The 25,802-nt window shown below is 43.3% G+C and overlaps 1 protein-coding gene across 1 annotated transcript in view; it reads left to right on the top strand.

The window, feature by feature from the left end:
• Positions 1-22,342, top strand: part of ERFE (erythroferrone) — a 30,821-nt gene extending 8,479 nt beyond the window's left edge. The window contains exons 3-9 of the mRNA XM_068280669.1: positions 227-430; positions 4,886-4,997; positions 9,414-9,568; positions 10,262-10,370; positions 16,378-16,456; positions 16,553-16,631; positions 22,087-22,342. Of these exons, the coding sequence (XP_068136770.1) occupies positions 227-430; positions 4,886-4,997; positions 9,414-9,568; positions 10,262-10,370; positions 16,378-16,456; positions 16,553-16,631; positions 22,087-22,185 (837 nt within the window). The 3' untranslated portion in view covers positions 22,186-22,342. The remainder of the gene's footprint in view (positions 1-226; positions 431-4,885; positions 4,998-9,413; positions 9,569-10,261; positions 10,371-16,377; positions 16,457-16,552; positions 16,632-22,086) is intronic.
• The last annotated feature ends 3,460 nt before the right edge of the window (positions 22,343-25,802 follow it).

The raw sequence follows: 25,802 nt of genomic DNA, 5'->3' as shown, positions 1-25,802 counted from the left end.
ACTATCGCCTACTGTGCATGCAGACAGGAGCGCAAAATTACATGGAGTGGACAGAGCGTGCACTGCTTCTTTGTTGAACGGGACAAAGCAGCAAAACAGAGGGGGGCCCGTTCACACTAGTCAGATTTGGACAGAATGGGGGGGAGAGGCGGTTGGTGACAGCCGGCCTAGGGCGCTGGAAAGTACAAATCCGGCCCTGGTTATATGTCAATGTTTCTGTTAACAGGAAGCCTCTATCACAGTTCCTCCATCGTCTGGAATCCCTGTTCTGACTCCTCCACAGGAAAGCAATTTTCCATCAGAACTGCCTGACAAAAAGGTATCACAGACACAGAGCTCCTCATCCTCACCGAGAAATACGTGGCTGATGTTTCTCAAACACGCTGACCACGCAGCAAAGAGGAGGAAAGGACCCGAGGAAACGCACAGAGTGAGATATTACTTATTTACTCCTTTCTATAGCCTCTCCTCTACAGCAAGCTACACTCTGCCACCTACTGGCTCATCTACAAGTCACAACTTTCCCGAGGGCAGAGATGTACATTTTTTTCAAAACAACAAAACTTGTTTGAGATAGGATTTTTAAAGGACCACTCCAGCGAAAAAAGTAAGCAGTTAAAGTCTAAAGAATCCTTATGGGGGATTCAGGCTTTTCTTTGTTTTCAAAAGTATTTCCTGAATGGCAATTGCTAAGACTAACTGCCAAAATTGTGTGCAAGCGAGTAAGGAGGCTGGCTGGTACTGTTTTGGCAGTTAAACTAGTGTTCAGGAAGTGCTTCTGAAAATCCTGAGAATCCCCTATGAGGTAGATGGACTGGTCCAAAACCTGTCAGTTCTGTCAGATTTTAACTGCTTACGGTTTTCACTGGGTGGTCCTTTAAAGGTGCACTATGGCGAAAAATTGTAACATTTAAAATATGTGCAAACATATACAAATAAGACGTATGTTTTTCCCAGAGTAAAATGAGCCATACATTACTTTTCTCCTATGTTGCTGCCACTTACAGTAGGTAGTAGAAATCTGACAGAAGCGACAGGCTTTGGACTAGTCATTTGTATTTGAGAAGTCCAATTCCTTTTTTTGGCTTTCTACCTGTAGACTTCCTGCAAGTCTGTAAACTTGCTGCTAGTCTACAGGCAGAAAGTAGGACTATCTGAGGAATAGGGCCTCACAGCAAAATACCGTATATTCCGGCGTATAAGACGACTGGGCGTATAAGACAACCCCCCCAACTTTTCTAGTCAAAATATAGAGTTTGGGATATACTCGCGGTATAAGATCAGCCCTCTTCCAAACACACACCAAATAAAAAAACATCATATACTGGTGCTATGTATAAACAGATACTGGTGCTGTACAGTATGTGGTACTCAGTATATAACAGTATATAGACGATTGACTGGTTGGATTGGTCAACTCTCCCTCTCCCTAAGCGGATTGATTAGCTCTCCTCGTTTATCAGAGAGGTATGGAAGAATAGATCACGATGTGTACATAAAACACGCCTCTTTCACCCGTCTGGCCCGCCCTTGTATCCTATTTACCTCCTTCTCTGCCTCTCCGATCTCGCACATGTGCGCCTGCGCTGCTTCACTACAGTCCTCAGCAGTGAGTTCTGAGAGTTGGTAACAGGATAGGGCGTATCACCTGGCATCAATGACACCTCGCATATAAGACGACCCCCAACTTTCAGAACATTTTCAAGGGTTAAAAAGTCTTATATGCCAGAATATCCAGTAGTAAAGGTATTTGCATGTAATCAGCTATATTGCACCATGTTCCTGGGCCAACTGAGTAATAAAAAGGACATCCTACCTCAGCCTTGGGATTTGCTATTAGGGAAATATATGGCGTACGTACAAAAAGGGCGCCTGGACAAAAAGGGCGCGGGGTGTAAACTCTAAATAATAATTAATCATTAATAGGGTTTATAAATATAGTGTGCTATATTTCGTTTACAAATAATGTTTAACAAAATTATAAATCATTAAATAATGTTTATGAAATCGGAAATTGTGAAAACGTTAATCTTCCCTGTTTCAAAAGTTAAACTTATAATTACGTTTATAAAAAAACCAATAATATATGTTTAATTGTTATAATTGTATATTATTGTGAATAACAGTCATTTATGGTTTGTTCTTATAATAAAATCTGAAAATATTGTTTATAAAGATGATATAAATATAACTACGTTCGTAATAAGTGTTGTAATACATTAGTAATTATTACTAAAATTTTACTAAAACTATACCTAAGCCTACTCTTACACAGAACCCTACCTGTACCTATCCCTAACCCCTAGACTCCCCTGTTGGTGCCTAAACCTAAGACCCCCCTGTTGGTGCCTAAACCTAAGACCCCCCCTGTTGGTGCCTAAGTAACCCTCCCTGTACCTACCCCTAACCCCTAGACCCCCCTGTTGGTGCCTAAACCTAAGACCCCCCTGTTGGTGCCTAAACCTAAGACCCCCCTGTTGGTGCCTAAACCTAAGACCCCCCTGTTGGTGCCTAAACCTAAGACCCCCCTGTTGGTGCCTAAACCTAAGACCCCCCTGTTGGTGCCTAAACCTAAGACCCCCCTGTTGGTGCCTAAGTAACCCTCCCTGTACCTACCCCTAACCCCTAGACCCCCCTCTTGGTGCCTAAACCTAAGACCCCCTGTTGGTGCCTAAACCTAAGACCCCCCTGTTGGTGCCTAAACCTAAGACCCCCCTGTTAATGCCTAAACCTAAGACCCCCCTGTTGGTGCCTAAACCTAAGACCCCCCTGTTGGTGCCTAAACCTAAGACCCCCCTGTTAATGCCTAAACCTAAGACCCCCCTGTTGGTGCCTAAACCTAAGACCCCCCTGTTGGTGCCTAAACCTAAGACCCCCCTTTATTATGTGGATAATTATGTTTTACTAATTGTGGATTAAAAAAATATTTTGCAATTTACGTTACGTACTGATCGCTTTATTTTGTGAATAATAATGTTTTACAAACAGTAAGGGATAAAACTTTAAATAATGTTTTAATTATTTAAATAAGATAAATATGTTTAGTATTTTCATAAACGTTATTCGGCACGGGTGCATTTTATAAACGTAAATCACCACAAGTTCAGTTATAAATCATTAAACAGCTCCGGGCGCCGTTTGTAAACTTTATTTAGCTCCTGGCGCCGTTTATAAACTTTATTTAGCTCCGGCGCCCTTTTTTCCTACCCGGCGCCCATTAAACGCTATTTATTATGGGAGTGAATGGCGGCGGCCTTTTTGTCCACTAGCGGCATGCGCCCTTTTTTCCCAGCTCCAATATATGAGGCCACATATAGTCATAGCAACTTAAAATCCACCCAAAGATTTTATGCAACTAATATTTAGTCTCATGCTTCGCTTTTCTTGGTAGATTGCAGGAAGATTGTACAGTAGCACTATTTTTAGAAAAGCACCCACATACTAGGGAAATAACAGTGCTAAGACCCAATCAATTCACCAATCAACCGATCTCAAACAACTACAGACGATCGGCTTGCAGGAGGAAGCAGAGACCAGCAGATCTGATGGTAGACTGCCCAATCAATATGTAAATGATCCAAAAATCCACCATACTCATTTGAATAATGCTGTAGACATGGAAGACCATCACCAAGTGCAACATTCTTACAGTTAAAACAAGTACAACCCCACTGGTCCATGTCCATTGACACGTGACCCAACTCACGGCAAGGCACGGTCAATGGTCTGTGGTTCTGCGCTCCTGTAGGCTGATCCTCTGTGATTATTTGTGATCCGTTTATGGGTAAATTGATCTTTCTATATATAAGACTTTGAGTATTGTATGTCATAAGTATGACACAACTTAGCAGCTTGAGAAAGGGTGTTACAACCGAAACAGCGAGCTGTAGCTATTGCTCTGCCTTTTTTCTAATTGCTATGATTAATAACGAGCTATTCTAATTACACTGTGGCACGTAGTGGTTAGCTCTCTCGCCTTGCAGCGCTGGGTCCCTGGTTTGAATCCCAGCCAGGGCACTATCTGCAAAGAGTTTGTATGTTCTCTCCGTGTCTGCGTGGGTTTCCTCCGGGCACTCCGGTTTCCTCCCACATTCCAAAAACATACGGATAAGTTAATTGGCTCCCTCTAAAATTGGCCCTAGACTACAGTACTTACACTTCATAATATAGACATATGGCAATGGTAGGGATTAGATTGTGAGCTCCTTTGAGGGACAGTTAGTGAAAAGATATATATATATATATATATACACTGTACAGCGCTGCGTAATATGTCGGCGCTATATAAATACTAAATAATAATAATAATAATAATACCCAACTATGCTCCTGGGGAAACATTGTACAATAACATTGTTAGCACTTTTCTCCTGTCAGACTCAAATCGCTTGCGAGGCAGCCACTAGAGTGCTCTAAGTAGCAGTGTTAGGGACTCTTGCCCAAAAACTCCTTACTGAATAGGTGCTGGCTTACTAAAAAGGAAGAGCCAAGGTTTTAACCCAAATCTCCTCCGTCACCAAATCAAACCATATTTGTTTGAAGTTGACACTATTCTTTTAAATATATGTATAAATCCAGTAAAGCATTTTTTCCTTAACCTTATATTTTTGGGGAAAAGGCCACACAATGGAGCGAGTTCAGCAACGAAACGGTGTTAATTGCTTAGCTACATTCCTGTGTAAAGTAAACCAAGCCGACATGTGGCCATCAAAGTGCTAAATTACATCCAGAGCCTGAAAATGGTTTTCCAAGTCAACAAGAAGTCAAAAGTCCATTGTATGGTGTATCGTTAACTTCTCTAAATAGCAACAGCATGACAGAAATATGCACTTGTCTAGTATGATGCACAAGAGAAATGGATGCAATGTGTGCTATGTGCTTCCAGCATCGTCACTCTGGCCCAGTTGGTCCTCCAGCACCTGCGAGGCATCACAGTCCGCCTGTCAATCATGCATTGCGGGAGAAGAAAATGTACCAGTTCCTGCAGCTGCTGACGGGTGAGTGCAGTCATATTACACACATACCTCCCAAATGTTTGAGATCAGTAAGAGGGATACTTAAGCCACACCTCTAACCATGCCCCTGACACACCCCTAATCACACACACTATAAAGATTTCATAAGAAAAATATGTTGTGTTATAATTCAAACCACACCGATCCTTTCTTTCCTGGTCCATTTTCCTTTATATTAACATTTGAAAATAAGAAATATATAATTTTAAAGGACAGGAATAAAATTAAAGTCAATTAACCACTTCAGAATTCTGCGTACGCATAAGTACGCCCCTGAATCCTGAAGTGGATTCCATGAAAACGGCCGCTCGTTCCATGTCAGTTCACGGAGGGTGTCTCCGATCGTGGCTCGCAGGGTAAATGTAAACACACGGGGAAGATCTTCCCCGGTGTTTACATGTATACGGCGCTGCTGCGCAGCAGCGCCGTGACGGAGATCGGCGATCCCCGGCCTCTGATTGGCCGGGTATCGCCGGCATCTGATAGGCAGAAGCCTATCCTATCAGGCGCAGGACGGAATTCCGTCCTGCGCCGCTCACATGGGGAGGGAGAGGGAGGGAAGGGGAAGGAGGCCAGGAAGCGCTGTGGAGGGGGGCTTTGAAGAGCCTCCCCCCGCAAGCGCAAGCAGCCGGCGGCGAACAGACCCCCCCCAGCAGGACATCCCCCCAGTGGGGAAAAAAGGGGGGAAGTCTGATCGCCCTGGCTGCTAGCTGATCGGTGCTGCGGGCTGGAGAGCCCACGCAGCACCGATCAGCAAAACCACCCCCTGGCACAGAAGTGGTTAAAGAACATCCAGGATGAAAATAAACTGACGAGAAAAACAATTGTATCTATCCTCATTCTCCTAAAAATTATTTTTTTTTACATATCCCAGAGTTTTATTTTATAATTAAATCTAGTTTTTAAGTTTTTACTGTGTGAATGTCATCTTTATTAAAGTATGCTAGAGCTCAAATCTATGAATTATGGACACTTTATCTCTTTCCTGCTCTCAGAAGCCATTTACTGACAGGAAAGTGTTTTATGACTGTAATTGCTTATCAAAGAGGGTTATGCTGTAATCTGACCCAGTCCGATCCAGTCCTGACCCAGGCAGAAACTGTCACTTGCATACCTGATGTTTAACTCTTTCAGGCATAGAAAGAAAAAAAAGGAACACAGCCTAGTTATTTGTGTGCTAGGCTCTGTACATACGTGTCTATCTCATCATCTCACATGTCACCTCGGATGTCCTTTAACCTCCTCAGCGGTATGGACGAATATATACGTCCATCACCGCCGGAGGTCGCCGCTCAGGCCCTGCTGGGCCGATTTTTGCGAAATAAAAAGCAGCACACGCAGCCGGCACTTTGCCAGCCGCGTGTGCTGCCTAAACGCCGCGAGCAGCGGCGAAAGAGGGTCCCCCCCAGCCGCCCGAGCCCTGCGCAGCCGGAACAAAAGTTCCAGCCAGCGCTAAGGGCTGGATCGGAGGCGGCTGACGTCAGGACGTCGGCTGACGTCCATGACGTCACTCCGCTCGTCGCTATGGCGACGATGTAAGCAAAACAAGGAAGGCTGCTCATTGCGTCCTTCCTTGTTTATTCTGGTCGCCGGAGGCGATCAGAATGACGCTTCCGGAGCGCCCTCTAGTGGGCTTTCATGCAGCCAACTTTCAGTTGGCTGCATGAAACAGTTTTTTTTTAATTTAAAAAAAAACCTCCCGCAGCCGCCCTGGCGATCTTAATAGAACGCCAGGGAGGTTAAACACTTCTTTCAGTAGAAAAATACATATATTTACCTAGATCTGTACATTATTCCTGAAAGAGGGACACATCAGGAAGAAAGAGGGACTGTCCCTCCAAAACAGGGACAGTTGGGACCTGTGTACACACAATAGCTTAACTCCTGTCCTAGGTACTCTTTATGCAAGTATTAAACAGGAATCATTGTAAATGATGTTAGCTTAACATCTTTCTCCATAACCACACCCAATTGTTAATAGGGGGTGGAAGTAATGGTGGGGGTGGGGAAAGGGTTGCCAAGCCTTCCCTTACAAGGCATTATGCACACCAGCGCTTGGTAAGGGGGCTCTTGGAACATATACTGATCTAGTGGGGTGACCTGTAATGAGGGTGTGATGATTGTCCTTTCAGCCTCACACTGTAAACAGATTCTGCAGGATTCTGGACAGTAATCTAAGCACCTCACAGTTAAGAGGTATCATCATGAGCAATGCTAACCAAACAATAAACCGTTGCCCATACACAAATTTGCTACCCACGTGATTTTAAGCTGAAAAGAGGTCCACACCTCAAATTAACAGTGAAGTTGCAGTTCTGACCCTTTTCCAGCAATGTCTGCCATAGAAGCAGTTAATTTGGGCACTGTAGGCTCCCAGGCAAAATGGGCCCCTTTTGGAGAGGGGCAGTGGCACAATGGAAATGTCTGGGAGGACTAACAGTGACCGATAGACTGCAGGGGAGGGGGATGGAAGAAGCCCCAGGTAAGTGAAACTGCACTTTTTTTCCCCTGCCTCAGGAACCTTTGACCATTTCCGGATGGCAGCGATTGAAATCACGTCCAGTTTGCGGCCACTTATTCCTGCCAGGGCAAAAATTTCCCTCACCGCCGCTGCGCTGTCCACTTGCCTTTCCCGCCACTGCCCGCCTAGCTGCACATGCTGACAGCAAAGCTTCCATATAATTTATTTGGTTCCTGACCCTGTGATTGCAGTGAGCCAATCACAGCAATCACAGTTCTTAAAAAGGCACAGATGGCATTGGAGTTAAAGCCGCCATAGCCGTCTGGTCCCAAAGTGGTTAAGTATAAGGCTGGATTCTCATTGTACACATTGCATAACACATGCATTATAATATGTGTGAACTGCGAAGGACATTTACCATACATAATTCAAAGCCTGCATGCTGCAAGCTAGAATAATGCGATTTGTCACAATGCAGAGATGTACGGGCAGGAAGTTGACATGCAGAATTCTGTAACGCAACTGATGCAGTGTGAAAGGACCCTTAACCACTTCCCCTCCCCCGGGATGAGTATCTACAAAATCCCTCTACACTTCGCAGGGAAGTAGATACTCATCCTTTGCCGCCGTGCACTCCTGCTCGCTCCAGCTCGCCTTCTTGCTGCCGATCGTTAGAGGGAAGATAAATGACGCAGTTCCCATTCATTAATCTAAGTTCCCGTGTCAATGATCGCCAGCATCAATGAGATGCCTACGGTCATTGTAACAAAACTGAATTACACATGCATGCATTACATCCTGATTGCTTATTATTAGTACGCGGTAGGAAGAAAATGTGAGGACATCTTGTGGCCAAATAGTAAAACCACAGTTACATACATTTCTTTCAATAAAAAGACAGACCTACACATAATTTAAAATTAACTCCTTACATCCCACACTCTCCCATAAAAACCCAAATAAAACTTTTGCATTAAATAAAAAAAAAAAAAAAACATGATAAAAAAAAAAGTTACCTTAGGGACTGAACTTTTTAATATGTATGCCAAGAGGTAATATTACTGTTAGTTTTTAAATTATGGGCTTGTAAATAGTGATGGATGCAAAAAACTGAAAAAATGTACCTTTATTTCCAAATTATTGGCACCATACATTTTACTAGGGAATTATTTTAAATGTTGCAATAACTGGGACAAATGGGCAAATAAAATGTGTGGGTTTCATCCACAGTAGAACTTTTTATTTTAAAAGTATAATAGCCAAAAACTGAGAAATAAATATTCCTTTTTCCATTTTTTTTCTTATTATTCCCATTAAAATGCAGTTAGAATAAAATAATTCTTAGCAAAAAGTACCACCCAAAGAAAGCCTAATTGGTGGCGAAAAAAACAAACTATAGATCATTTCAGTGTGACAAGTACTGATAAAGTTATTGGCAGATAAATGGGCGCAGCGCTGAAATGTGAAAATTGCTCTGGTTTTTAAGGAGAAAAACCCTTGGAGGTGAAGTGGTTAAGCTCCATACACACGGTAGATGAAACTCGGCAAAGAACAACCGTCTCTGCTGAGAAGCCAGTGTAAAGCAGCCCCTGACCCCTACCAGTGGGCTGAGCGAATTATTCTCCCCTGCATGATATTGCTCCAGTATCGCCCCCCCCCCCCCCCAAACCTGCATAGGAACAGAACATGTCACTAGCCTGCAGGCCAGCAATGTGTCTGTACAGCCTCAGCCCTGGAATGTCAACACCTTAGGGATCAGGCACCGATCCCTGCTGGACGACATGCTTCATGCGTGTGTACATTAAGACAGTATAATGAAAAGCAGTATGTAACTATAATACTGCGGTAGAAAAGCCACATATCTTCATCCAGTCCATAAAATCCTGTTTATGAGAGTGTTATGCATACAGTTACAGAATTGTTTTGCTTTCTGACAGATGCTCTCCTAAAACGAGATGGAGAGAACATCCCAATTTACAAGCGGTCTCCACCTCCTCTTCCTACAAAGGTGCACATTGCCTTTACCTGCAGAGTCAGCCATGACATCCGTGTGGAACCTGGCGACCCACAGGAGCTGCGGCCTTATGAAATGGTCAGTCTCACCACTGCTTCTTTACTTTTTATGGAAAAGAAATAGCAACAACTACATTTTCAACAGATTATAACATAAAGGAAAGTCTCATATCTCTGCTAAATGAAAGAAAATGATTAGAACAATTTGATGACAAAACAGCTGTTTTTAGAGTACAGTAACAATAAGCATTTCTTTCATGTTGGCTGTATGAAGAGCGGGGCCGAGGCAGAGGCTCAAGAGGCGCTGGCCTCTGGGCGCAGAACTGTGTAAGTGCATTCTTCTCTCCTTGCCATCCCAGGGCCACCATCAAGGCAGTAGAACAGGTACTGCCATATCGGGCCCGGCCAGGCTGGCAATGCAAGGGATGCAGGGAGGGGGCCCTGACTTCTTTTCTCCCTTCCTCTCCTTGGGCCCCCGGGATGTGGTCCCTCCTATATGCAGCGGGCAGCTTATAATAGACCTCCTCCAGGCTTGCTGCTAAAGGTCCTGTCTGTCTTCTGCAGCACCCTCCACTCTGTGATCTGAGAATTAGAGTAGAGAGTGGGTGGCACTGCAGAAGACAGATGGAACCAATAATGACTGGAGCCTCTATTGTAAACCCTGCCTGCTGCACTATAAAAAAAATGTGGGCGTTGTCCAGAAGAATGCAGAGTAAGTGGTATAAATTTGGTTCAGTAAAATTGTCAGTAATATCTATATTTTTATGTCCAGCCTCATGAAGAGGGATCATTCTACAGGGGATCTGGCCTGAATCTCACCAGTGGACGATACACGGCACACAACACTGGTCTCTATGCCTTCTTTGCTAGACTTCACATTGGTAAGAACTGAACAGTAGCTTTTATTTGCTAGTATGGCTTCCCTCTCCTGGGTTAGTGGAGGATTACACATGATAAAAATTTTCCACTCTTCCTTGCATGCCTGAACATCGACTTTCAATTGCATGCCCAACTTTCACTTCCCAGGTCAAAACAGATTAACATCTTGGTAGGACCTTCAGCTCCTCATCAAACATTCGGTAGAATGCACTGTGTTTCTGGCTTCAAGTCAGTGTCACAAATCAGTGGATGTCACTACTACAGTATGATTTAAAGGAATCCAAGCTGCTTTTTATTCCCTGCAGTTTTTCCTGATTTCTAATTATTTATCCAGGAGAAGGTGTAATTAAGCGTCCCTTCTCCAAACTGTTTGAAGAACAGTGTCCTATGTGTCCCTCCTGCTGATGAAAGCTTTTGTTTGCTCATTGCTACGGCTAATTATCTGCCTGCTCTTTCTGCAGAAGGCAGTCCTCACCGAAGTATGGCAATAAAAGCCTCTAACAAACATTGAGGGCTCGTTTCCACTATCGCGAATCTGCATGCGTCCAACGCATGCAGATCCGCACATGTAATACAAGTGGATGGGCCTGTTTCCACTGTAGCGTTGTTGAGGTGCGTTTTTTTCAGCGTGAAAAAAACGCACAAAAGAGCCAACGATTTCGCCTGCGTCGGGAATCCGTGCGAATCGCCGCTAATGTATTTAATAGTAAAAACGCATGCGTTTGTTACATGCGTTTTTACCCGCGATTTCGCGTGCGATTTCGCACCTTTTTCAATTTTATTTAGCCCTGGCAGTGTCATGGTTAATTTCGCATGGCACCCTGCCATGCGAAATCGCAGGCGAAATCGCGGGTAAAAACGCATGTGGAAACGCATCCGCATGCGTTTTTACAAGCGTCGGAATGCGGCCGAAATCGCGTCGCAACAGTGGAAACAAGCCCTTAACCACTTTGCGTCCCTGGGGTTTTCCCCCTAAAAAACCAGAACAATTTTCTACATTTCACACTCTTCCCATTCATTAGCCAACAACTTTATCACTACTTATCACACATAAATGATCTATACCTTGTTTTTTCCGCCACCAATTAGGCTTTTTTTGGGTGGTACATTTTGTATAGAATTATTTAATTTTATACTGATTTTAATGGTAATAAGGGGGGGAAAATGAAAAAAGGAATTATGTCTCAGTTTTCAGCAATTATAATTTGAAAATAATAAGTGGTACTGTAGATTAAACCTACACATTTGATTTGCCTGCTTGTCCTGGTTATTACAGGGTTTAAAGTATGATCCTAGTACAATGTATGGCAACAATATATTATTTGGAAATAAAGGTGCATTTTTTTCCATTTTGCGGCTTTGGATTTTTCTTTAATTGTCGTGGCACTTTTTAATCCTCCCCGCTCCCTAGTTAGCAAGATGTGCTCCTTTATACCCCCCTCCCCCATACTTGGCCAGATGTGCCCGTTACCCTTCCCCAGCCCCTGATGTGCCTCTGTAACACCCCCCCCCCACACACACACACACACTTCAGTAAACCAAATGTGCCTGTTTATCTCACCCCCCCCCCCCCCATATTTAGCCAGATGTGTTTTTTATTACCCCCCTCCCCCCATCCATAGCCAGGTATACCCTTTATGCCTCCCCCATTTATAGCCAGCTGTGCCCCTTTTAATTTGTATCCCCCCCCCCCATGGATAGCCAGGTGTTTTCCCATTAAGATATTGCCAGGTGTCCCCTCCACCCTCTCTGCAGAGCTAGGCGCAGGGAAGCATTAGAAGTAAGAATCTCTCACCTGACCTTGTTCCACCAGCGATCACGATCTCCTCCCTGCAGTACCGCTGGCAGCCTCACTATGCTGACCGGATCGGGTCCCGGCTTGATGACGTCATCAAGCCGGGACCCGGTTCACTCAGCATAGTGAGGCTGACAGCGGGACTACAGGGAGAGGATCGTGATCGGCGCTGGAACAAGGTCAGGTAAATATTGTTATATTGTAATCCTCCATGCTGCCCGATCGCAGCATGGAGGGGGAGGGGGGTATTACAGAGGATCGGGCGGGGGGTGGGTGGATCGGAGACCTGGGAAGGGATGCCAGAGTAGTGTAGTTAGGGGGAGGGGGGTTAATGAGCCCAGGAACGTGCTAGCACGCCCGCTGTGCTCATTAAATGTCAGCAACTTATAATCACGTCATGTGGCTTTCAGGAGCCATTTGCAATGACGTGATTATACTGTATGCGGGATGCAAACTGGTTAAATGTAAAATGGAGGTGGTAGGAGCATAATAAACCACATAACACTCAAGAAAGGCCTTATTAAATCACAATTAAGACTTGCCTAGAAGAGGCCACATGGAAAAAGGTGATGAGATCAAAATCTAACTACTTGACCTCAAAACTAAATGACTTTCTGACAGAAAGCCAATACAGCTCACCATTCAAAGAATACCAAACCAATGAGGCATGGAGGTGGTAACATCCCGTGGGGGGTTTTCTCTGAAGTAAACTGAGGCGCTTGACAGGAGAGAAGGTAAAATACCATTAAATTCTTAATGAATAACTGCAGCCATTTGTCAGAAAGTTGTCAGTGGGAAGCAGGTTCACCTACCAATGTAATAGCCTAGAGCAGGGCTTTTCAACCTGTGGTACGCGTACCACCAGTGGTACTTTGCTGTTGCCCAGGTGGTACATGTCAGGTTTGCCTGCCACTTAATTGCCTGTCTGCTGCTTGTCTTGGTCCTCCACAAATTTCAGCTCCCCCTCGCTTGCTACTAATGCAATCTGTAGGCTATCAATCTAATTTTAACCGTTTTCCCCACCACTACATCCTTCTCCTCCCCCCCCCACACTTAAAGTGTACCTGTAAGAGAAAAATTGCACCCGGGGGGTACTTACCTCAGGAAGTCTATGGATTATGTAGAGGCTTCCCCCTTTTTCCTCAGTAGAGGGGATCCAGCGCTGGGACCCTTTAAAGATCTCCTAGTTGGCGTGCGCGTATGCACAGTAGCGGCGCTCCACTCAATGGAAACAGCGGAGCCTGGTCGGGCGTACGTTAAAAAGGGGCGCTGGGAAAAAAAGGGCGCGGGGTTTTAAACGATAAACATGGATAACGTTTAAAAATATAATGTACTATATTTCGTTTAAAAATAATGTTTTATAAAGTTATAAATCATTAAATAATGTTCATGAAATCGGCAATTGTGAAACGTTAATCTTCCGTTTAAAAAGTGAAACGTATAATAACATTTAAAAAAAAATAGTAAGTAACCCTCCCTGTACCTACCCCTAACCCCTAGACCCCCGTATTGGTGCCTAAACCTAAGACCCCCCCTGGTGGTGCCTAAACCTAAGACCCCCCTGGTGGTGCCTAAACCTAAGACCCCCCTGGTGGTGCCTAAACCTAAGACCCCCCTGGTGGTGCCTAAACCTAAGACCCCCCTGTGATAAGCATTAATAACGTTTCAAAAAAATATTGTGCGGTTTTTCGTTTAAAAATAATGTAAAAAAAAAAAAAAAACAATATTAAAACATTTATAAATCATTAAATAATGTGTAATCATGAGAAGCAGTTATAAAACATTAAAAGTCTCCGGGCGCCACTTTTAAAACGTTATTTTTCTCCGGCGCCCTTTTTTCCTGTTGGGCGCCCATTAAACGATATTTATTATGGGAGTGAATGGCAGCGCCCGATTTGTCCACTAGCCTCCTGCGCCCTTTTTTACTGTTACCCCTGGTCGGGCCCAATCTACTGTGCAGGCACATTGGTGGTACTTGAAAATTTTCAGGTGATAAAGGTGGTACAATTAGTGAAAAGGTTGAAAAGCCCTGGCCTAGAGCACACACCAAAATGACCACACAGAGGCTGAATGAGAAATAGGTGGATATCCTTGCCTGCCCTAGTCAGACTTCCGACCTTCTGCCTATTGAACGTCTGTGAAATGATAAATATTGCAGTCCAATGGTCAACACCCAGTGTGACTGTTTTGTAAAGAGTGGACAAATATTGCACAGCCCAGATGTGCAAATTTTGAAGAGAAGCATCTCGACACACCTAAAGACTCAGAACAAAACTAGGTCCCATAAAGTACCAACATGGGATGAGATGTTATCTCTGGGATTCTGTTCTTTCCCTCTTTTGTTGCTTTTATACTGATATATAAGCGGTCTTGAGTGAATACAAGTAGAAAAAATATTTTTCTCATTTAATATGTAAAAGGCAAGAAGCTTCCTGTAGTTTGTAAAGATATTTGTTTGACGGTCACAAACACCAGGAAGTGAAGGAAATGCTTCTAGCAAGGACATACATTTCAGTAAAAGAAGCGTTGCCCGCTGGGAGGATTTGTTTGTGCTGGCTTCCCTCATGATGAGTAGTTTAGCCACAAACCTGGTACAAGAAGCATGCAGCCAATAAAGATGGTAATTAAGATGCAAATAATGTTGGCTTGCATGCAAATTTTTTGCAGCTTGAAACTGGACTAGTCAAATAAATTTCCTGTCAGTTTTAATTTGCCTAGTTTCAAGCTTCATGCTCTACCCATTCCCAGTGCATACACAACTAAAAAATATTTTTCTTCCAACCATTAAAGTTTGTCAGGACACTTGAGCTGGTTGTCATCTTTTTGTTAGATGAAAACTGAACTGACAAGAGTTTGCAAAAGCAGATGCCCATTGCCTCACACGTGGACAAGGTCAATACGTGGGAGTGGCTATAAGAAGTCATTATACTTCTTTTGTACATTTTGAAAGCTCCTTCATTTGTGCAGGCCCCATGTTCAGATTCCGTCATAATCCCGTCTATGTGCACTAGTCCCTCATGTGCCCTTAATAACACATACATTTGAAAAGGCTGTATGATTAGAAGGGTGCAGGACAATGGTAGTAGTATATCAGTAGTTATACAGATATTTTTTTACATTCATATAGTAAAAGATCAGTAATATTTTATTATGACCTAACCTCTCCCTACTCTCACACAAAATCCACCCCTGGTGGTACCTAACCCTCAAACTCCCCTGGTGCTGTATAACCCCCCCCCCCCCTTCCTTCCCAGTGAGCAATTAACCTTAACCCCAACATCTTGTTTAAAGAGAACCCGAGTCGGGGTTCTTACATCGCAATCCCCATACAGAGGCTGGGTCTGCCTATAGAGTCCAGCCTCTGTTGCTATGTAGCTTCCTCCAAAGCCCCCCCCCCCCCCTGCGCGCTGAGACCCCATTAATCACAGCCGTGCTGTCGACACGCAGCGTGTCGCAGCGCGCTGTTTACGTCACTAATGCCAGTCTCGCCGCTCCGGTCCCCACCCACGTCCCTTCCCTCGCTGCTGATTGGAGGGAAGGGACACGGGCGGGGACCGGAGCGATTCAGGAGGTGGGGGAGCAGCAGAGACTGACTTTAGTGAGGTAAACATAGCCCGCATTAATGGGGTCTCGCAGCGCACAGGGGGGGCTTTGGGGGAAGCTAAATAGCAACAGAGGCTGGACTCTATAGGCAGACCCAGCCTCTGTATAGGGATTACGATGTAAGAACCCCACCTCAGGTTCTCTTTAAAAGGGCACCCGAATTGCGGCTACATAATACAGCAACAAATAGCAGCTACACATAGAAAATAGCAGCTTCAAATAGTGGTTACAAATTGTAGCAGCTATTATAGCGGACACCAGTTTACTACTGTGTGCGCCAAGATTTCTGTACAGTTGCTAAAATCAATAGGGGAGATAGCCGTGCCCTTTTAAACTTGCAGTGTTTTCAAATGATCCTCCTAATAACTGATAAACCCATAACATGTGCCCCAAGCCATCTATAAACTTGAAACCTGCTACATGTAACTGGTAAGTGATCAGACTATTTGCACCCCATTTGTTTTGAAGGTAGTTGTATGCCTACTTCAACCTTAAAGTCATGATAGATCTGTTAAAGTGCCCTTCCACCCCATCCATTGAAGAATATGGCAGGTGGGCGGCTAAACAATGTATAATACAGTTTGAATTAATATAGATTCTTTACATTGCAGATTTTCAGAAAAATGAAAAAAGTCTTCAAGGTTTTCTGCGCATGAAGCTCTGTATCCTCTCCCTATGTCAAGATAACCTGTAAGTGCTTTACAAAACACCATGGTAACATACATTGTGGTAGTGACCAATTTATGTTCAATGACATGGTAGTAATTCCGGCTTTTTTTTCCCCAGATCCTTGCAACACACCCTCAGTTTCTCAGCCAACGAAGTCACAGCTACAGTAACCTTGAATGGCATCTTATATGTGCAGGTAACTATTCCTGCTAATCCAACTTTTATTTTTTGGTTGCTGTTTCTATCACTCTTAAAGTGGATCCGAGATAAACTTTTACTCATTGCATAGCTGTGTTCCTTTCATATAGTTTATAGGGCATTCCTCAAGCCAAATACTTTTTTTTTTGTTTTAATACTCTAATTCCCTAAAAAACGAAACAAGCCTCACCCACAACTTCTCCAGAGTGCCTTGGCACTCTCAGCCTTAGTAGCAAGGGCTTATGGGAACTCAAGTCTGGGCAGGAGGAGAAGGAGGGTACTAGCCAGAGATTTCAGAGGCAGAGGGGAGGAGGAGAGGGGAGTGAAGTTTTCACAGGCTGGCTGGAGATACAGATCAGCTTGCCTGTGTGTAATGTGACAAAAAGAACATGGCCGTTCTCATTGTATCACAGCAATAAATCATAAACTGTTGAAGCTGTTTGCAGCTACATATGCTGTGTAAACTATCTAAACTTTAGATAAGATATATTGACAAATTACTTGTTATAGTTAGTTTTTCATCTCAGATCCGCTTTAAAGAGATTTCCTTACTTCCTGTCTGAACAGGAAGTGACATAAAATTCTCACAAACGGACAGGAATACTTATATAAAAAGGGGTCCTAAGAATGGTCAATGAGATGCAAATCATTCTGAGTTCATGCAAAATTATGCAATTTTTTTTTTATTTCAATTTATTTTTAAGCAACCCTAGTTGCCTGGCAGTCTTGCTGATCTTCCATGCATCTGTAGTGTCTGAATCACACACCTGAAACAAGCATGTGGCAAATGCAGTCAGACACAACTGATCTGTACGATTGTTCAGGGTCTATGGATAAAAGTGTTAGAGGCAGAATGTCAACAGGGCAGCCAGGCAATGTGCATAGTTTAAAAAGAAATAAATATGGCAGCCTCCATATCCCTCTTAGTTCAGGGGTCTTTTAAAAGGTCCACTATTGTGAAAATTGTTAAGCTCAAAATGCATGAAACAATTAAGAACTACATTTCTCCCAGAGTAAATGAGCTAGACATTAATGTTCTTCTATGTTGCTGTCACATACAGTAGGTAGTAGAAACCTGACAGAACTTTTGGACTAGCCCATCTGCTCATGGGGGATTCTCAGGGTTTTCTTTATTTCAAAAACACTTAGTGAATGGCAATTGCTCAGTTCAACTGCCAAAATAATGTGCAAAAAGGTAGGATGGCAGCTGGCATAATTGTATAGATCCCTTCTAGGCACTGCTTTTGTAAAAAATGTAATATTAAAAATTCCCCATGAGAAGATAGACTAGTCCAAAACCTGTAAGATTTCTACACAAGAAACCATATTTTCTTCTTCAAAATTATGCATTCCACAAAAACATTCATTTAATGAAGTGGACTGTGTTTATATGTAGATGGATGTGTGTTTATGTGTACGCCATTAACCCCTATTCACTCATGGAAAATGTTTAATTTTATCAGTGAAAAGTTTATTGAAATGACAAATGTACAGGAAAGGAGTCATAACCAGGAACACAAGAAAATGTCATATGCAATGAATACAAAAAAAAAAAGTTAGAAATTACATATTTTGGTAAATGACCTGTTTATGGTTTGTGGGTAAGCCTCAGTGATGGATGATGCTACATATTAGAACACTAGTCAGAATACAAAAGGTAGTATTTCTCAAAGCCTGATAGAAGACAAGAACATTTAAATCCCATGTTCTTGTATCAAGGTACGGGCCTATGTATCTCCTGATAAAGGATAGTGATGTAATCCTTGTGTTCTGCTGTATGAACTATAAACCTTCCTTTTGTGTTATAATCACTGGTGTGCTGCCCCTCCTTGGACTTTATGGTGTAAATTATCTGTACATAGTTCCAGCCTACTTTATCAAACCATATTACCATACATGGGCTTTATATGTTCACCAAAGTACACATGCCAGTATTCTGCACTTAGCTCCAAGGCTAAAACCGTAAATATTCTTCTGCATCTCTTAACTATTTTGTCAAAAGAGGATTCATATCACCAATTGTCCCTTAATGGGGCTCACACACTAATGCTACAGCTACATGATAAGTGGATTTTACACTGGAAGCCAGGTATTACTATCAGCTTGTGTCTCTGAGGATACCCAAGCAGATATGAGAAGACCATACAGGTGATGTCCTGGCTGGGAATAGAACCTAAGGGCTGCAGTGCTGTAAAGCGAGAGAGCTAACCACTTGGCCACCAGGCAGTCTATGAAACAATCCTTATTGTCTGAGCATAGGTCAACAGTGCTGAATTACAAGCTAGGGAGAAGTAGGTGATCTGGCAAATAAGGAGGTAGATATCATTTGCCAGTGTATGAGGCCAGCAATGGGTAACACTGATTTAGAATAACTAGCATGCTTCTTTCACAAAGAATTTCTCCTACTGACAAAATCTCTTCCCTGTAGCTATTTACACACAGTAGATTTTCATCACCTAAAATACTGGTTTGTGTTTAGGGGGAAAATCGAATATAAATACAAGTGTCGTCCAACACTGGCAGCCTCTCCTCCAGTAATACACAAGTGTACAAGTGTTCCCCACCACTGGCCATCTCCCTTCCAGTGTTCCACCAAAATTGCAAGTGTTCCCTGACACTGGCCATCTCCATTCCAGTGTCCTACCAAAATATACATGATCCCCATAACTGGCCACCTTTCTTCCATTGTCCCACCAAAATACACTAACTAAATCCTAACCTATGTATATGCATAGCCCGGGCGCGGCTAATCAAGTAAAATCGAAAATTGCGCAAAAGGTGGATCAGCGCAACACCAGGCCGCCTCCGAATGGCCTCCATCAGAGATGCGCTGAGCCCCCCCAGGAACTACAAACGCACCTTGAACCCAAACAGAAGCTCTGCATATACACCAAAAGCATGGCTGTTAAGTGGGAGCAGCTGACCAAAAACGAATTAAATTAGTACATAGCAAGGAAACGAACAGCGCTAATTACAAACAGGCAAGTGCCTACCTGCAAAAGCGTGCAAGCCCCACTTGTGGGATATAATACACACCAAGCATACACATGACCTGTCTACCACTGGAGGATGTTGGTTTCCTGTAACAAGGTGCGTTTGTAGTTCCTGGGGGGGCTCAGCGCATCTCTGATGGAGGCCATTCGGAGGCGGCCTGGTGTTGCGCTGAACCACCTTTTGCGCAATTTTCAATTTTACTTGATTAGCCGCGCCCGGGCTATGCATATACATAGGTTAGGATTTAGTTAGTGTTAGGCCCCTCCCATGGAGGATTGACTTCTTCGCAGTGGGAGGGACGAGTACTTAATAGGTTGCATGCAAGCTGTTACAGGAAACCAACATCCTCCAGTAGTAGACAGGTCATGTGTATGCTCGGTGTGCATTATATCCCACAAGTGGGGCTTGCACTCTTTTGCAGGTAGGCACTTGCCTGTTTTTAAGTAGCGCTGTTCATTTCCTTGCTATCCACCAAAATACAAGTGTTTCCTGACACTGACCATCTCCCTTCCAGTGTCCCACCAAATCACAAGTGTACCTAGACAACAAAAGAAATACACATGTTCCCTGACAGTGGTAGCCTCCCTCCCACCCAGTGATGCACCAAATACAAGTATTCCCAGCCACTGGCAGCATCCACTCCGATGACCCATCAAGTAGATTCTACTCTGCCAACTGCGATTATAGTTATTGCTACAAGTTGCAGGACACTCCCTGCTTGTTCTCCCCTACCTATACTGAGGGAGTTATTTTGGGTGCTCACTGCAGCTATAACATGCAAATTCTCAGGTGCTGTGCGATCATTCCAATTGGGGGGAGAGGTGCATACACACAAGTTTGCCCCAGGCAGCAAAAAGTCTAGAACGGGCCCTGCGTGTATCCTCTGTTTATGCAGCTTAAAGCAGAAGCTGTCCCCATGCTTTACCACACTGTAAGGGCTTCTGTCCAGACTGTGAACTGAGATCACTTTTGGGCTTCAACTTGAACTTAAGGTGGAAACACATTATACAATTTTTATATTTTATTTCAATTCAACAATTACAATCATTTTTTATTCTGATTGTAACATTTGAAAAATATGCCACACACATGAAATGTTTTCCCAATAATGAAAATAAATGGTGGATATCTCTGAGAATTTCTTGGGTTTTTAAATAAAATAAAAAAAAAATTGAAAATCTACCCTACACCATTATTATGAAAAACAACAGCGCTACCATATATTCACCAAGTCCAGATTCATTGTAGCATAAGATCATAAAAATATCCACTATACAACAAAGGGTGATATGTAGTTTACACAGCACTAGCTCCAGTTACCACAGCACGGCTATCAGGTGGATATTCCCAGCAGTAAATGACAGTGAGATACACTCACCAGATCCCCAGACTCTTACTACAGTAGTCTGTTACGCATCAAAGGGCTTCAGCCCCATTCCTGGCTATCTGGCCTTCCTGCTCTGAAGTCAAACCAGACTGTGTCCTTCACCAAACAGGATACTCATCAGGTGCACCAGTTCCCCCACTACAACCTACACCATTCAATGTTCATAAAGACTGATCAGAAAAATCTACCACTCCCAATCAACTGTGATATAAAAAACAAAACAAAAGACGAGAAATTCGATCACATCTCTCAAATTAATAAGAAAAAAAAAAAGCTTTCGCTCTTTCTGTACAACCGATCATTTTTAACTAATTGCTGTAAAACTGGATCATTTTATTGTATTGTATGTGGCCACATTTACACTGGAGTAAATAGTCCCTGTACTGGGAAAGCTGAGAAAATTACTTCCAACTGATACTGACCTTCATTAATACTGCAGTTAAAATGACAGCTGAACTCAAATCAAAAGTCCATGTAACCTACCCCAAGAACTTAGAGATGGGCACGGATTCGCTTTAAGACCAACTGCACACACCCAGTCTAAGCTGCCAGCTCCCACCTCCCTCCTATCCTCTGAAAAGGCAAGAGTACGACCTCTCACTACAGTTCAAGCTCAGGGGAAACTCCACTCCTGCTGAGGAAGACACTTTGTTTGGGTCTGTACATTGAAATGATTAATGGCAACCACACAGAAATTCGAGAAATTGTACAATGCTTCAAACAGAAACTGATGGGTAGGAGTATTAATATTTGCTATCACTTGATCAGCACAGTTTGTATTTCAGAGTACTGTTGCCATAGTTGGAAAAAAGTGAAATCTTTAGCTAGCTGCAAAACTTTCTTCCGAAAATTGTATTAAAGAAGCCCTAAAAAATATATATGCAGCACTGATCTATAGTTATGGAAGTAGATATCCCCTTTAATGAGTTATCTTCCCTGAGAACCATCATACCATGTCCAGGACCCCCAACCTCTCTCCATTGTCTGTAGGCACTTATGACAAAGTTACCTTCTTTTACTAGGTTTTATTTTCTACCATAAGAAGTGGCTCACTATGTTGTGTTTTCTCCAGGCAGGACAGTACGTGTCTCTTTTCCTCGAGAATACGATGGAAGATTTGATTGTAGTGCTAAAGGGCTCAGATTTCAGTGGCGTTCTTCTAGGGCAATGATCTACATGGATACCCCAGCAGCTGGAGCCAGCGTATAAGCAGCAGAGCACACACCACTACTGCACTAGTGGCAAAGTAAACCTTGCAGCAGATCTAATGCTGGGAAGCTTGGGCTTGTCTGAATAAAGAGACTGATGTTGTGTTACAACAAACACCACAGTGGTGCACAGGTCTATCTATGGCACATGAGATTGCTGGTAATTCAAGTCTGACTTGTATACAATAAAAGGTTCCATAAGTATGTGAGTAGATTTGCTGATGAACCACAAACACACAATAATATGCCTTTTTATATTTATCAACATTTCCAAACACGTTTTAATGACCCAAAACCAACCAAAAGCTAACAGTGGGCTGAACAGGAAAATCCCCTTACAGTAAACTTCAAGGGATATGGCCAAGTAGTTTACTATATCAGAATTGGTCATGCATTGTATAGTCCAGTGATGGCTAACCTTGGCACTCCAGCTGTGACAAAACTACAAATCCCATCATGCCTCTGCCTCCCCGAGTTATGCTTAGAGCTGTCAGAGTATTGCAATGCCTCATGGGACCTGTAGTTCCACCACAGCTGGAGTGCCAAGGTTAGCCATCACTGGTATAGTCATACAGAAGCATGGTTGGGACCTAGAGAGCAAGTTTACTATAGCCAGAGGTTTACTATAACAAGATTCTACTGCATGTGCTTATCTACATTGATACAAAGTCACAAAGCATGCACTGGAACCTTGAAATAATCCCTGCTACTGTACAGAACTGGAAGCACAAAAACATGACTTCAAGTGACCTAAGCACCTCTTATGTAATATTTATAACCAACCACCACCCAAAGGGAGGTTTGTAAATGATGTGTGCTTTGTGGGAGGATAACAATACATTAACTTGCCTACAGTGGGGCTGCTCTGCAGCCCCCGTTTCTACGAGGGCATCCATCTTGCAGCTGTCAATGCCACAATTCAAAGTGCCTGTGATTTCCAGCGCTCTCTTGGCATGCACCAGCGGCTGAAGCCACTACATCTCCGGGCATTCACTAACGGCCGGGGACACCCTGGACATCGTGGGGACTCTGAACTGTGGCATTGCGTTATTGACAGCTGTAAGATGGCTGCCCTCGTGGATACAGGAGGTTACAGAGTAGCCCTCGAAGGCAATTTAATTTAACAGCGTCTCCCCACAAAGCACACAATTTACAAACCTCTCCTTTACATAAGAGGTGCTCCAGTCACTTTTAATTAAGTGTACCTGAAGGGAAAAAAGTACTTACCCTTGGGAGGGGGAAGCTGCTGGATCCTCCTGAGGTTTCCCCCATCGTCCTCCACTGGCCCGGTCCTGCGCTAGGTACCCTGAAAAACCATCAGATGAAAGCTTGCGCATGCACACAAGCACAGTAAAAGCCAACCCCGATTGGGTCCATGCTACTGCATGTGTGAGCCGTTTGCACCTGCCCAGTAGCACAGACCTAATTGGGCTCTGCTTTTACCGCCGGAGCAGCTGCACTTCCAGAGTCCCAGCGCTGGATCGAGCTTGTGAAGGAGGACGGTGGAAGCGTCCCCCTCCCGAGTTAAGTATCCATTTGCTGCCATTGCAATCCTCCCAGGTTTATTTTAAAGAGACTCTGTAACAAAATTTTCACCCTAATTTCCAATAAGTTACTATACCTGTTCTATTGTGGTCTGTCTTACTGCAGCCTTTCCTAGTTGCACAGTGGCTGTATTATCTCTGTTATATAATCTAATCTTCTTTCCTCTGATGGCTTTGTCGGGCTCAGGCACTCAGGCAGGAATGTGCTGCTCTGCTTGTGATAGGATAGAAGCTATACACACCCTCTGCACGCCCCCTGCAGGCTCTGTGAGTCACAGACTGAGCTCCTCTCAGCCTATCACACTCTGGTTAGCAGCCATGTCTTGTTTGTAAACACTGCTTAAAACTGGCAATTACAAGCCAGGATCACAGCAGGGAGTGGCAGAAACAGCACAGAGGGGCCCAGGAGAACATAATTAATAGAATGGTATGATTTTTATTGTAAGATTCTCTTTAAACTGAACCTGAAGTCATGTTAAAGGGAATCCAAGGTAAAAGGGATATGGCGGATGCCATATTTACTTCCTTTTAGACCATACCAGTTGCCTGGGAGTCCTCCTGATACTAAACCTCTAATACTTTTAGCCATAGACACTCAACAAGCATGTAGCAGATCAGGTGCTCTGACTCAGCTGACACTGGATTTGCCATATCCTTTTTCAAGGGTTTTAACTCAGACACTACTTCTGCTAGAAGGTCAACAGGTCTGCCAACCAACTGGCATTGTTTACAAGGAAATAAATATGGCAGCCTCCAAATCCCTCTCACCTCAGATACCCTTTAAAGGGGAACTGAAGTGAGAGGTATACGGAGGCTGCCATATTTATTTCCTTTTAATAAATACCAGTTGCCTGGCAGCCCTGCTGATCCTCTGCCTCTAATACTATTAGCCATAGCCCCTGAACAAGCATGCAGCAGATCAGGTGTTTCAGACTTTAAAGTCAGATCTGACAAGACTAGCTGCATGTTTGTTTCTGGTGTTATTCAGATACTACTGCAATGAAATAGACCAGCAGGGCTGCCAGGCAACTGGTATTGATTAAAAGGAAATAAATATGGCAGCCTCCGTATACCTTTTACTTCAGTTCCCCTTTAAAAGTATTCATCTAAGTTTAGTCATATGCAGTAGAGTGCCCTGATCCTTTTGTTTTTACTCATTAGCATAGTGAAGCTATTGAAGCCAAACAGGTAGAAGACAGCAAGAGGATTGCTGCTCCATGATCAATTCCTCATCAGGGTGATCATATCACTGCATTGCTTTAGTAACAGTAAAAAAAGAGTAAAAGATAACCATACACATTTAGATTGCCACCCAATAAACAGGTCAATCCCTCTGTGATCTGATTCTGATCAGAAAGGGATTGAATGCCCCCATACACTGCACACAGATTTTCAATAGCTTTCCTCATGAACGCTGTTGAAAATCTATCCAACGACAGCGTTCCACTGTTCTATACAGTGCAACGCTATGGGCCTTTGATCTACCACTGCCTCCAATGGACTAAAATTTACTGTCCAATCGTGATTTTTTGCAGCAAATCGATTAAAATTGCAGTCCATGTGTCTTGCTGCATCATAGATTATTAATAAAGGTTAGGATTATTATAGATAACTGGCAGTTTGATCAGAGTGGTCAAATCTGCCGGTAAGAATCAATGCATGTATGGTTAGCTTAAAAATTGGTAATTTGAGCGTCTTTACAATTGTTAAGTGAACCTGACATGACAAACTAATAGTTGTGGCTAACTTTACTCTTGAAGTGGCTAGTTCTGCTGAATACCCTATGGCTTCACTACTTCGTGATATACCCCTTCCCCCCCCCCAAAAAAAAAAAAACAAAAAAAACAAACAAACCCCTACAACACATTTGTAAGTGCTGCATAATTTGTTGCAATTTAAGATAAGAGAATTAAAAATGACATTTACATTTCAGTTTGCAGGCAGCTAAGTATTTGCCAAACTGATTGTACATGCATATTGCACTTCATTTCAAGCCTTGAGTCTGTGCTCAACAGTACATGCTGCCCAGATATTTT

Source organism: Hyperolius riggenbachi, chromosome 4 (assembly GCF_040937935.1).
Source record: "Hyperolius riggenbachi isolate aHypRig1 chromosome 4, aHypRig1.pri, whole genome shotgun sequence".
Lineage (NCBI taxonomy): Eukaryota > Metazoa > Chordata > Amphibia > Anura > Hyperoliidae > Hyperolius > Hyperolius riggenbachi.
This window is presented reverse-complemented; position numbering and strand designations above follow the sequence as displayed.